At 43.7% G+C, this 14270-nt stretch overlaps 1 protein-coding gene across 1 annotated transcript in view; it reads left to right on the top strand.

Moving 5' to 3' along the window:
• KIAA2012 (KIAA2012 ortholog) overlaps window positions 1–14270 on the top strand; it is a 118026-nt gene that overhangs the window by 22332 nt on the left and 81424 nt on the right. The window contains exons 6-11 of the mRNA XM_045559715.1: window positions 295–478; window positions 1108–1250; window positions 3561–3729; window positions 6119–6274; window positions 9685–9864; window positions 13118–13228. Coding sequence (XP_045415671.1) covers window positions 295–478; window positions 1108–1250; window positions 3561–3729; window positions 6119–6274; window positions 9685–9864; window positions 13118–13228 — 943 coding nt within the window. The remainder of the gene's footprint in view (window positions 1–294; window positions 479–1107; window positions 1251–3560; window positions 3730–6118; window positions 6275–9684; window positions 9865–13117; window positions 13229–14270) is intronic.

The following is a 14270-nucleotide window of genomic DNA, read 5'->3' as shown; positions in this document are numbered from 1 at the left end:
GGATAAAGACAATGATACTAGCACTTCATTTTTGATTTTTAATTTTTTTTTGCAAGAAAGCACTCTATGTCAGTCATGGTTAAATGTTGTTTTTTCCATCACCAATCATAAAATGTTTTATTATAATAAACAGCATTAGAGATCTTGCTATTATAACCTATTTTTCTTCTCAGCCTGCAAAAGAAATATCATCCTCGGAACCACAAGTGTAGCCACAAGGCTAACTGTTAAAGGAAGCTTCTCTGTTCCTTTATGTCGGCTTGTTTACAGGAATGTGTATCTGTCGTTCCCTAGGACACGGCAATAGAGAATTATCTGCGTTTGTATGCTTCAAAAGAAAGCCACAATGAAAAGACACGGAAAACCTCCAGGAAGTCCTTTGGGCGTGCCAGCGTGGACCCTTCTTGGCTCCTGAGTGACAAATCTCACATTACATTCTATGGAAGTGCCTTCCCCAATAGGAAGGCAGATTTTAGTGGTAAGAACCCAAATATCTTGCTCATTGATCCAGGCAAACTTAGTCATGCAGAGTTCATTCGCGAACACTGAGACATGCCTAACGTCACTTCCTTGTGCCACTCACCTTAGAAAATAATAGGCAGAGTCCAGCTGGATGTGGGAACCAGACTCTGACAGACTCCTCTTTGCCTAGTGCTTAGTAGCCACATACGTTCTGAAATCACATCGCATGGGATCGAATTATCCCCCTCTTACTAGCTGTGATTGTGGGCAAATTATTTAATCTTGTTGAGGTTCAGTTTTCTCATCTGTAGAATGGAGATAATAATTCCTCCATAAGGCTATTGTGGTGATTCAGTAAACTAATGTAATAAAATACTTTACATAATTCTTTCCCATATTTAGTACTCAATACATATTACTATCATGATCATTCTCTCCATCACTTGACAGCAAGAATCCAACCCAGACAAGGAGACAGGCTGCAGCTTCCTGAACCACAGCCTCAGCTAAAGCCATGGCTATCTCAGCACCCAGCACTCTCCCTGCCCGTCTTCCCATGAACCAAAAAGTGATCAAAGCTAAAAGTCAACTGGTCATCTCCATACCTGCAACTAATAAGTTCTCATTCCCATCCTGTTTCTACAGACAAACCAGGGACTATGAAACTCCACAAGGCCAGAAGTGGCCACTTGTTACGGGAGCCTCCTGCTAAAAGATGCCTTTTCCCTTCTGTAGCATCTGCTACTGGCTCAGAGAAAAACACCCCTGGGGACGTGAAAAAGAAAAAGGTTGTGTGTTTGTGTTTGTGTGTGTGTGATTAATCCCAGTCCAGAAACGAGGTGACTCAAAGAGATGTCTCCACAGAGAACTGGCCTCACTAGCTTCTGAGCTCACCAGGTGGAGCTGGGATAGAGCTGCAGTAATTTACTAAATGTTGAAAATCGTGAAGTACAAGGAATTTTGGCTGCCCCTGATTCTACCTTAAAGTATATGTCATTACCACACTCTCCATTGGGGGTCTATCACCTTTGAAAAGGTAGGGTAAATTTTGTAAGTTTATCAATTCCCTTCAGAAGTCAAGTATACCTTCTTCCTGAGACATGTCCTAAGCTATCTCTGGCCTGGTCCCGCCTTGCAATTCTACTTGGGCCTTCAGTGGTGCGAAGTCAACAGGGATGAACAGGAACAAGGAGGGGCTCTAGAATGTTCTGCCCTGTAGCAACTGTGTGAAAGTGAGGTCGCTCATGCCCTCTAAGCCACAGTGACCTGATCTGTGTGCACAGATAGTAATGGCAACTTCACAGGGCTGACGGAAAGATGAGAAGAGATGATGTACTTTCAGGAAAGTATGCTGTGTCTGATTGGGATTACAGCACTGTTGATTAATTGTAAGGATTTGTGTCATCCGACGAGGCACTCCAGGTGGTCCTAGTGCCAGTGAGAGAGGTTGTTTTCAGTCTGTTCAGGATTTTCTCCTGATTTTCACAGATTTCCTATGCCTGAGTTAATCTAAACCTTTCCATCCACACCAGAAGGGCCTCTGTCTTCCCAGGTTCCTTTGCACCAAGAGTAAACAGCAGGCCTGACCGGCCAGACTCACCACATGCCAAAGGAAAGCCCTCGCTCTCACATGTGGGTCAGCCCAGAACTGGGCCAGCCTCAGAGGAAAGGCTTCCCTCATCCATGTCTATGGTTTAACAGAGGAAAGCAATATTTTCCACTACATTAAAACTCTGTGTAAATTTTTAATTAGAATAAAGAAATTAAGTCTTGGCTTGTCAGCCATACCTCACACAAGTTGTTTTAAGTTTTCACATAGATTTCTCAAAGCAAACCTTGTCAAACAAAATGCACAAGGTCAGTATTCAAAAAAGGGCAGTTGGTGGGCAGCTGGCACTTGGACAGTGAAGGTCTCCAGCAACATAAAGATCCTATGTGCATATGTTTGGTTAATCATTTTCTTAATGTCTCAAAATTATAAATATTACCCTGAATATATTTGGTTGAATTTCCTTCCTCAATCAACTCTAAATACGTACGATGCTTATGTGTGTTTCTGATCATTTTTTTCTTTTTGAGCACTAAAAAAGAGACACCAGAAGGGTTCTGTCTTCCCTGGTTCCTTTGGACCAGGAGCAAACAGCAGACCTGGCGTTTTGATTTTTCCTCCTGTGAAACTGAACTCTCTGAAACCCAACACACATATATTTTATAGAGCGAAGTTCATATGTTAAGAGTTGCACACTAAAAGGAGAAATTTTCAGCAACTTCTGAATAATTGGAAACAGGAGGCTTTAACAACTACCCCCAGCGTATCTATATATAGTACACATATACTTTTTTTTGGACAGAAAAAAACTAGACCAAATTAGTTGCTGATTCCAGCACACAATCATTTTTTTTTTCAGGTATGTTCATATTGCACAAGTGTGGAGAAGTTTAGATTTTCTGCTAGTACCTAGATACACTCTAATGAGAGGAGAGTCCACTCTCAAAGAAATATCTTAGAAATAATTCTAGTTTCAAACACTATTGTAATTACATATATTAGCTCATTTAATCATCACAATGACTTTATGAGGTAGATAGTACGATTACTCCTCTCTTACAGAGGAAGAAATGGAGTCTTAGGGAAGTTATGTAAGGTGAGCAAACGCAAATGCATATTCCTATTTTCTGCCCCTTCTTACCTGAAAGCTTGCAGTCAAATGTTGTACACCTTGCTATTTCCCCTTAACAACATATGCCAACATTTCTCCCTATAGGTACATAGAGATCTCAGCTATGTCATTTAGATCCTGCTCAGTTTCCCTGGCTGCAAAAAGAAAGACTATATATCCTCTCAAAGGCTCTTAAATTTGTCATGTTTATAATTCTCAGAAGCAGGCTAAACAGAGGCATATGCTGAGCGCCCAAGAGACCAAACAGCACCACTGAAGTTAGATACCAGGCTCCCAGTTTGGTTAGCTTTACTTCTCTCAGCAGCTCCTGGTACAAGAGATACATACAATAAGATATTAATACAATATCATTTGTCCCCTGCAGGCAACAGGGCTTGGAAACCTGCCTTGTTGGTCATGTTTTTAAATTTTCTCCAGGCACCAAAGGCTTTGAAATTACCTTCTATCTCAGAAGAACCACCCAGAGTCCTGGACCCCCTGAGGAGCCAATTTAAAGCCAATGAGCCCCCAACAGAGCTCTTCATAGTCCCAGTGGAGATTCATTTCCACACCCAACATCCCCCAAGAGAAAAAGCCTGCAGAAGAGGTAGGTCCCGTGTGCATGGGCACTCCTGAGGGAACTCGGGTAGGCCAGGAAGGACTGGGCTATGGGGTTCTGCCAATGCAACACACTCCAACATCATGGCTGACCTTTCCTATGGCTATCCTCTTCAGAGAATTTTTTTTAAGAAGGAAAAAGGGTAAAATCTAGAAGTAGGTCTCTTCTGGTCATATTCAATTCAATTTTAAAAATATTTATCAAGCCCTCCATTAAGCAGTGCATTTCGTTAAAGTATAAAAGAGAAAGGAAGACAAGCATACACATAAATAAGTCTAATGCACCATAGGTGTTATAAAAGTACAAGAATTTTCAGGCAGCTCACGAAAAAAGAAATAATATAAAGCAACATAACTAAAATTGAAATTGAAAATAAAAAACCTGGGTAAAAGGAGTAGAGAAATAGATGTTATCAGACATCTGAGATGAATTTATTGCTTTAGGTAGGCACTACATTTGGATGAGTTTCCTGGCAGCCAAAGTAAAAATGATAATTTGATCTTTGCATCTTCATTTTATAAAAGATAAAAGTTTGTCCAAAGAGTCATTTTCCTGATTCTGAAATAGGTTATTACATAACAGATGACCTCTGCAATGTTTGTATTCTAAGCAAAGTTCTAAGAGAATATGGACAAGGGAGAAATCAATTCTAACTGGGGACTTAGGAAGGCTTTTTGGAGGAAGCTCCTGAGGGACCCCTCACATTGTGTCACAAGGAGAAATTCTTTCTAACCTTCCTAGGTCATTCTATAGTACTGTTGTCTGAGACACATTCTTGCTCCTGGGACCTCTTGGGCCATCTGAGGCAAAAGGTGACTCCAAGTTTGGTTCTGAGTTATCTAGAAACTTAAGCAGAAACTGCCACTGATTTCTTAGACAGCTTTGACTCCTGGGAATCATACAGGCAGCCATTTTGTTCTAAAGCTGTTTGGAATTCTCGCTGTGAAGAAGATTGCCTACTTGTTGTGACTAAAAGATCAGTCAAAGAAAGGGGGCATAAAGGAACTATGTGGGATGATGAAAATGTTCTAAATCTTGGTTGGTTGTATAGATTATACATTTGTTAAAATTCATTGAATTTGCACTTAAGAACTGTGTATTTCACTATATGTAGATTTTACCTTTCTAAAAAATTACTCAGCTCCTTAAAAAAAACCAAACACAACCCAAAATATGGTGTTTTAAAATGTAGATCTTACTATTATTATTCAGGTGTGGTGTGGCCAAGAGATCAGGAGACAATTGCCACTGAAAAGATAGTTTGTTACCCACAGTTCCCAAGAAGAGGGGCATGCCACGTCATGGACGCACACAGGGAAACACCAGGGTTAGTCAGACGCAGAAGTGGGGGAACATGGGCAAGAGTCTTTATTGTGTTTTTTATGGAAGGAATGAACAGGGCAGGGCAAGCAGGCTAAGCAGGTTTAGGATTGGCTAGTTTGAATAATTCAGTGGGCTCTGGGACATGGCGGATATCCCTAGTTGTCTGATCCTAGCCCTGGAGTAATTAGGGCAAGTGAATAGTGGCCCAGCAATGTAACAGTTTGGTAAAGGAGGTAGTTCTGGATTAATTGGTTTGCATATAACGATGCGCTCCAAGGTAAGAGGTCATTTACTATCTTTAGGAATTGGCTAGCCCTGGGAGGGACTGACTCCCCAGGGTCAGTCAAGTCCCAGATGTCAAAATATCAGAATAAAAAGATATACTTAATACAAAGAGAGACACGACTATCCACAGTTGCATTAAATCTGATTATTTTCCATGATGACCCTGATGGGAAAATCAGGAAGACCACCAGGCCATCATGAACCAGATTCTTAAAGCTATTAGATGCATCGAGCTTGCCACATCACCAAATGAAAAATAGGAATAAAGTACAAAGAACATGAATCCATTGAGTTCTTCCTTCTTTTACATGTCAGGAAAATATATATATATTAGTTCATGCAACTCCAGAACCAGCTGAATCCAGCCCTCAGAAAATAATATGTGGGCAGTACTCTTCTAAGTCTCTCAGCTCTTAACTTTTTCTCTTTAGCACAGTCTTACCCTGTGGGGATAAAGATGTCCTCCTGCAATTCCATGCTAACCTCTTACCTGTTAATCTCTATAGAAAGGATATGCCTCTTAAAAGCTCTTGCAAAAGAGCAAAAATCACCTGATTGGCCAGGTGTGGCTCATATGCCCACCCTGGAACCAATCACTGTGGCTAAGGCAATGAGGTCCTCTCATACCAGGCTTCAGTGACATGCACTCCCTGGAGCCAGGGAATGGACACAGCTCTACCCAAACCACATGGTGTGAGCAGGGGAGGGGTAGGTCTCCAAAAAGAACAACAGACACCTACTACAACTTGGCTTTGTCTTTGTCTCATAGGTGCTTCACGCCCTGAGTCAGACCCAGAAACAGAAGTAGAGGCCAGGCCTTTATGGAGGCCTCCTCTGAAGCATGAGTCCTTGGAAAGGCCACAGGAGATAACGGTCCATCTCCCAGTGGACACAGGAACGGACAGGGACAACTTCCCGCCTCAAGGTAGCTCCTCTTTCCTTTCCACATCCCTCAGGAATCTCTCTCTGAAGGGAAGCAAGGCAAGACACGCAAGGGTGCTCAGCCAAGACAAAGGAGGCTGGAAGGGAGGTTAGTCCAACCCCAGCCACTTGAAGATGGCTTTTGTTCAAGCAGCAGCTGGCGTAACCAAAGTGCTGAAGTAAAACTAACTTAGTATCTAGCTTACAAATTGCTTACTCACCGAATCATCCCCCTACTAATACTTCCTGGTTGCAGATGTAAGATGGCACCCGACATACTAAAAAATTGCTGCATGCCCTATACTTAATCCTGTTTTTAAACAATGAAATTTCATTTCTAATCTGTTTATAAATATGTATTTATTCATTAAAAAGTCCATAATATCAGTAAAAGTCTTCACTCCAATTTTTCAAAACATCATATAGACATTTGAAATTATACACATGGGTGTATCTGAGTGTATGTGTTTATGTGTTAGATAGGTTGGAAGCAATGGGCCATATTTAGAAAGCTCCTCATTTTAAAAAAATTGAACCTCCTTTCCAAAAGGCATGTGCAAGACCACAGTGTCACAAATGTCCAGTGATCTCAGACTAGTGGTATCAGAAGTAGAAGGATGCACATTAATGTGTATGGAGCTCTTCCTCTGTGCCAGGCACTGTTCTTAGTTTTTAGCATGTGTTATCTCTGGTACTCCTCACAACAATCCTATTCGCATTTTACAGATCCAAAACCTGAAGCCCTGAGAGATAAGGAACTTGCTTGAGGCCACACAACTGTAAGTGGCCTCACCAGGATTGGAGCTCAGGCCTTCTAGTGCCAGAACCCATGCTCTTACCCGTTGTGCTGCACTGCCTTTCAGAACAAACAAATCAATGAACCTAGGTCAGGACGTTCTTGAAACACGTAGGTTTTGAGAATGCCCTTTGATTATTGGGGCAAAGGCTTATTTGGTCTATCTCTTAAGTGAGAGTTAATTATCCTAAAGACTTTGAAGTTTCCCCTTTAAAAAATCCAAATATGGGCAGGGGGTCACTATGTACGCAAACAGGTAAGAAAGCAGTTTTCTACCTGTGGCCACAATGTCACGTGCACAGCCAGAGCTATGAGATAAACAACCACGCTGAATTTTGTCTTCAACATTGTTCATCTTGCACTGCCCTCCACTTGTTTTGAACTGTCATGTCCACCAGGGACTGAGTGTCTAGAGCTTGTCCATCCTCTGCCACCCTGCCAGGAAGAAACTGGCCTGAGAAGCCCCTGGTAGCTTGGTGTGCATTAGTTCAGTATGTGACCCAACCAGGTAGTAGCTTCAGAAAGAGATCCAAAGAGGCAAGTTTTTCACGGCAGTCTTTCTCAGACAGAGGTCCCTGGCACAGGGGATTTAGTGCTAATAAGTGGGACTGTCCTATTACCACAGATGTTGCACATGCCTAATTGCTTAGCCCTAAATTATTTTACCTGTAATATCACAGAAATGAAGATAGCTTTTACACATATACATATTTTTATCGCTGAACCACCTAAGAGTCAGTTACAGACATTGTATATTTTATCCCCTATCAGCACATATCTCCTAAGAACAAGAATAGTCTCCCTCCTAACCCCAGTACAATTATCACACTCAAGAAAGTTAACATTGATGCTGGGCATGGTGGCTCACACCTGTAATCCTAGCACTTTGTGAGGATCATTTGAGGCCAGGAGTTCAAAACCAGCCTGGGCAACATAGAGAGACCCGTGTCTCTACAAAAAAATTTAAAACTTAGCCAGGTAGTCCCAGCTACTCGGGAGGCTGAGCCAGTAGTATCTCTTGAGCCCAGAATTTTGAGGTTACAATGAGCTACAATCACTCCATTGTACTCCAGCCTAGGAGACACAGCAAGACCCTGTCTCAGGCCAGACACAGTGGCTCACGCCTGTAATCCTAGTACTCTAGGAGGCTGAGGTGGGAGGATCACTTGAGCTCAGGAGTTCAAGACCAGCCTGAGCAAGAGTGAGATCCTGTCTCTACTAAAAATAGAAAAAATTAGCTAGGTGTGGTAGCACATGTCTATAGTCCCAGCTACTCAGGAGGCTTGGGAAGGAGGATGGCTTGAGCCCTGGAGTTTGAGGTTGCAGTGAGCTAGGCTGATGCCATGACACTCTAGCCCGGGCAACAGAGCGAGACTCTCAGAAAAAAGTAAATAAAAATAAAGACCCTTTCTCAAAAAAAGAAAGGGAAAAAAGTTAACATTGGTGTAATATTATTTTCTAATTTATAATCCATATTCAAATTTCTCTAATTATGCCAACAATATTCCTTGTAGCTTTTTTTTTTCAATCCAGAATTCAACTTGGGATCATGCATTGCATTTAGTTGTCACATCCCTTTATAATCTTTTAATTTAGAAGAGTTCTCCAGTATTGTTTTTCACAACATGGGCATTTTTGAAGAAGACGGGCTAATTGCTTGGCAGAATTGCCCTCAATGTGGATTTGTCTGTTTCCTCACAATGAGATTCAGACATTTTTGGCAGGAATATCACATAGGTGATCTGTCCTCATCACATCACATCAAGGGCCACAAAATGTTTGTTTGTTCCATTATAGGTTATATTAAATTTTATTATTTGGTAAAAGGTGATACCTGCCAAGTTTCTCTCTTGTAAAGATATTTTTCTCCTTTGTAATAAATAAGTAGTCTGTGATATTTTGAGACTGTGCATGAAGCCAGCTTTTAAACCCAAATAGCAACAGTTGGGTTGAATGTGAAATAAAGAACACTCTCTCTGAAAGATGAAGCCAAGGCCTCAGAACTTAGATTCCTGGGTTTCAGGCTTCCCAGAGCAGTCCCTGCTGGTGTTGAAAAGACAGAACAGAGACAGGTAGAGGGTCAGATGTGCTTTAAGGAGTGTTATCATCAATCCAGATACCTCTGACCACCATCTGGAAGTGGTACTCTGCAGCTTATGTACCTTGAGGAGGGAATGTGGTCATTGGTTCTGCTAGCAAAATTGCTTTGTGGTCAGAAATCTGTACCAAATAACCCATGAATTCTAAAGCTGGTGTTTCCCTGGTCAGAGCCTTCAGATTGGGAGTGGAAGGAATTTTCAGACTCTCTAGTCCTACTTCTATCTCAGGATTTCATCCATGAAACGAGAATAACCACCACCACCACTCAATTACTCCTGGTTCTTGGCAATTCCTTAAATGGGGGGCCACTATTCTAGTCAAGAGTAGTTTCATTTTGGCCACAGGAGAAATCTGGTCCCTGCTCCTTTGCAGGACCGGAAAAGAGGGACAAACAAGAATGAGTAGTATAAGTCATCCTAAACACCAGGAGCCATCAACCAAGCTAGAAAAGAGGTTTGTTCTCTTCCCTGCTGATTGAGAAGTTCTCACTCATGCTTTTTCCTTTTTTGCTTTTGAAGATGATGATGCCCTGCCCCAGAATGTGGCCCCACCACTGGGTCTTCTACCCCCGATTAAAGCAAGAAAAAGTCTGGAGAGCCAGAGGGACCTGGACGGGGGCCCCAGGACATCAGGCTGCAGCAGCCCTCCAGGTCCCCTGAATGCAAGAGCGCCCAGGAGGGCACCACCAGCAGGACAAGGTAATCAATTGTTCCTGGGATGTATGGATGCCCCCCTCATTGGCTTGTCTGTGGCTCATCTCCAGGGCCGTGTGGCAGCCATGATGTAAGTTTTCTGAAAGGCACCCCATTGAAAAGGAGAAATCGGTAGTGTTTCTGATGGTGTCAGCGGGATTAATATTCACCGTGCATATTCCTAAAAAGCCAGTACATGTTTTAAGGGTTTGCTGCACCAACATGCACTGCCAAGCTGTTGTGTGCTCTCCTACTCCTGGCAGCTGTGTGTGATGACACAGCTCCCCAAGTTCCTGGGGGAGACCCACTCCTGCATTTACTAGGCACACTCCACACCCCTTGGGGGCATGGGAGCCTGATGACTCTGCCAACAGGAGAAGTCCCCAGAGAGAAGTCCCCCTCCAGTCCAGGGCAGAGCCGAAGGCCTGTTCACAGAAAGGGAAGACCCTAGATTTCTACTGAAGGGTGGGGCAGGGCAAAGCCATGCCCTCTAACACAGCTGCACTTCAAGTTCTTATCCTTAGGGGCTGACAATCAAGGAGGGGACTAAGTTGTTTAGACAAGAGCAATAATGCAAGGACAGTGCACTAGCAGCTCCCATGGGAACTTTGATCCAACAATAGGTCATCAAGCAAAAACTGCTTAGAATCCAAATTACCCCTGAAAATTCCTAGGGAGGTGCCATGCTGGAGGCTGACAGACGGTTTTTAAGAAAATGCAGTCCAGGCAGCCGTTCCTCTTCCATTGGCACCTTGGGCTGCTTTCTCTGGTTGCACACCAGATGAAGGAGATGGCATATGTTTGGGGGACAGATTGTGTGAAGAAAGAGGTATCTCTTGTTAACAGCAGAATCACACTCAGGGCTGTAAGAAACTCACACTTCGAGAGGCACATGAGAACTGAGAGCCATCAAGAAGGCAACAGACATCACATCCTTCATTTCATGCTCACTCACGGACAGAATGCCTCAGTATTAAATCATTCTCTCTCTCTCTCACCCCCACCCCACTCTCTTTCTCTCCCCAAAACATGTATAGTTGAATTCTTTAAGCATAGATTAAATACATAGATCAATAATTCCAATCTGTGTTTGCAACCTCTCTGTTTCAGGCTGAGATGGTCAAAATCAAATCCCCTTGTTCCCCCCAACACTCTTCTCTTTCTCTCTCTCCCTAAAGACATCGTTTTCACTTAGAAATCATTTCAGGGTCGGAACCTTTCTTTCACAACTTCCTCCCCTTTATACTTGCGCGACAGTGATGCTCTTTTAATTTTGATACAAATGAACCAAACTTGACATACTGTCATGTCAGCATCAGGGGCCTTCCTGGGAGGCTGTATGCCAAGGACAAGTCATACCAAACAGACATACACATCTACTCTTGGACATCCTTACAAAGGGAGAATCCGATTGGAATAGAATGCCAGGACTATGGCTGTGACAAGAGGACAGCCTGAAGCCTCAAATGTGTATGTTGGGGGGTATGTGTGTGTATAAGTGAATGTTTGTGTAAGAGCACATTTGTTTCTGAGTGTGTGGGTGTATGTGTGTGCTTATATGCCCATGCGAGTGCATGTGTGTGCTTGTGTGCATGCATGCACACTGTATGTATGAGTGTGTCATACATATCTACACATACATGTGCATCTCTAATATGCAGTCTTGTGAATGAGTGAATATGTTCATGTGTCATTGTTCATGTGTGAACATGTATGCATGCATGCATGTGTGTGGTCGTGCATGTGTGTGTACTTACCTTGAGAATGTACATATGTGTATGTGCACCTGTGTGAATATGTGAGTGCATGTATGTGTGTCATGCCTCACTGTGTGTGTACATGTGTGTGTACACTCCTTAGCATCCACTGTAGCTGGCGGCTTACCCTATTCCTGGCCGCTTTGTCCTGGACATGTAGAAGGAAAGTGTGGCATAACATGAAATATATTTGGTCTTTGTCTCTGGTTCCTATCACTGAACTAAAACTCCTGGAATTTCCAGAGTGGCAGAAGTGTCTTTTGTTATTCATAGTGAGCACCTAGGATAACACATGAGTTTATGCTAATGAGGTGACTTAGGGTGGGGCCCCTAGGTAGCCTCAGAATGGAGGAGTCACCAGAAAAACCAAGTGATTAGAGGATTAGAGGGTTGGAACTTCCAGCCCCACCCACCAACCTCCAGGAAAGGGGAGGGGGGACAGATCAACTTGAATAAGAGTAGATGAGCTTCCGGACTGCTGAAGGTGTAGGTGCTGGGGGTGTATCTCACCCAGAGAGGGCATGGAAGCCCTGCACACACACACACACACACACACACACACACACACACACACACCCCTTACCCTGTGCATCTCTTCATCTTGTTCTTCATCTGTATCCTTTATAATAAACCAGTAAGTAAGTATTTCCCTGAGTTCTGTGAGCCATCCTAGCAAATTATCAAACCCAAAGGAGGGTTGTGGGACCCTCAGTTTATAGCCAGTCAGTCAGAAGTATAGGTCACAACTTGGTGTCTGAAGTGTGGGACAGTCTTGTGGGACCGAGCCCTTAACCCGTGGGATCTGACACTATCTCCAGGTAGAAAGTGTCAGAATTGAATTGAATTATAGGACACCCATTTGGTGTCTGCTGGAGAATTGCTTGGTGTGGGGCAAACCCCACACATCTAGTCACAGAACTTTTCTGTGTTGAGTGTGCAAGTAGAGCAGGGAAAAAATGATTTGTGTTTTACTTTTACAGTAAGGTTACAGAAATGCCGTCAATCTTTCTAAGTCACTGAGGAAAAGACAGCCTCCTTCTCCTGCTTGGCCTGAGCCCCTGGAGTCACTAAGCAGTCCCAGCATTGGTCCATAGACTACATGAGCTGTACATGCCAAATACTGCTCAGGACATTTGCCAGAGAGGGAGAGCGAGGCAGGAATCACCAGGGCCTGGGCTACACATACCTGGAGGAAGGGGCTTCCTTTCCTTTCCTTCACACAAGGTGCCCCCACCAGCCTAGCCCGGCCCCTGAGGTGCCCAAAGGGCCTACCTTTCCCAGACTCTCACAAAGGCATGAGAGAGTGACAGCCCCCCCTATTCATCCCACCTTGACCCCAGAGACAGAGCCTAAATGATGGCCCTGCTCTGCTGAGTCCCAGGAATACGCCTTATCCTATACTCTGGTGAGCACCTGAGCATGTGGGCATCTATGTGCTTGTGCCCACGGGGGACGAGGGGAACATGGTCCGGGTTCAGCCCATGCTTGTGCTTATTTTCAAGAAGATTCCAGAGACCCCACACTGCGACACTTCTTGCTGGGTCCAGCTGGAGAGAACGACTGCCTGTCCCTCCCAGGGCCTACCCAAACCGAGGTGCTTTCATCAGGTGAAGGTAAGTAAGACAACACATTCCATGGCAGCCTTGTTTTCAAAGGGGAAGATTTTACCTACAGTTTCCAAAATTTCCCAGCAGCAGAGGCATCATTAAAAACAGACGCAAGTCAGCCGGTTTCTCCCCTCTCGCTGACACAGAGGTGCTTCTGTAGCTCAGACACAATAACCCAATGTTTGCATAACAAGTTTACTCTTGCTGGAGCCTCTGGAGAGAGAAGTTCCAGTGGAATGGCTTGGAAGAGGTCTAATGTGCCATGTTGATGCCTTGATGAGAATGATAAAGCCCTTTTGGTATTTGCCCAAACTAAACACGGCCTTTTCTTTTCTTTCCAAACACCCTCCAGAGGTGGAGGTGGCTAATTGGTAACCCAATCAGGTATCCTTGTTATGTGCGTTGGTTCATTGCTGTGAATCATCTGGCTCCTGACAGATAGCAAGGCAGTTTCCAAAACCTTCTGGCACGTTAACTTTTTGGAAAAGAGATGCTGGCTCTTGGCAATAGCCATTTTGCAAAGGAAAAAAGAAATGAAGTCAGAGGGTGATGAGCATCAACCACCCAGAAGCCATCATGGTGTGTACACATGAGTTGTACAGCCACCAGACCCCTTGATGAGGGAGAGTAAAAGTTGCACACATTTGGTGTGTCGTGTCACAACTGGCTTAATAAAAAGAGCATGGATTCAGAACCAGGAGATTTGAGTAGCTCTGGCCTGTCCTCCGTGTTGCCAGATGACTTTGGATCAGTCCCTCATCCTCTCTGTATCCAAGGTTCTTCAACCAAAATGACAGGATTGACTTCTCCACTGAGAAATTCCTGGATTATTGCTGCATTTTACATCTTGCTGCTACTGAAGTAGTCACCTAGTATATGGATTTCCAGAAAGTAGAATGCATTTGGTTCCAAACACAGCGTCCAAGAACTTCCACCACCACTTGGTTTATACCATGATATGAGTATAAAAACATCATGGTTCCAAACTGGTAGAAGCAAGAGTTAGACAGGTGGAGGCCACACTGCCAGTGTGACACAGCTGGTACAA

The sequence above is a fragment of the Lemur catta genome, chromosome 8 (assembly GCF_020740605.2).
Source record: "Lemur catta isolate mLemCat1 chromosome 8, mLemCat1.pri, whole genome shotgun sequence".
Classification (NCBI taxonomy): Eukaryota; Metazoa; Chordata; class Mammalia; order Primates; family Lemuridae; genus Lemur; species Lemur catta.
The sequence above is the reverse complement of the archived record's forward strand: the minus strand, read 5'-3'. Positions and strand labels throughout refer to the sequence as shown.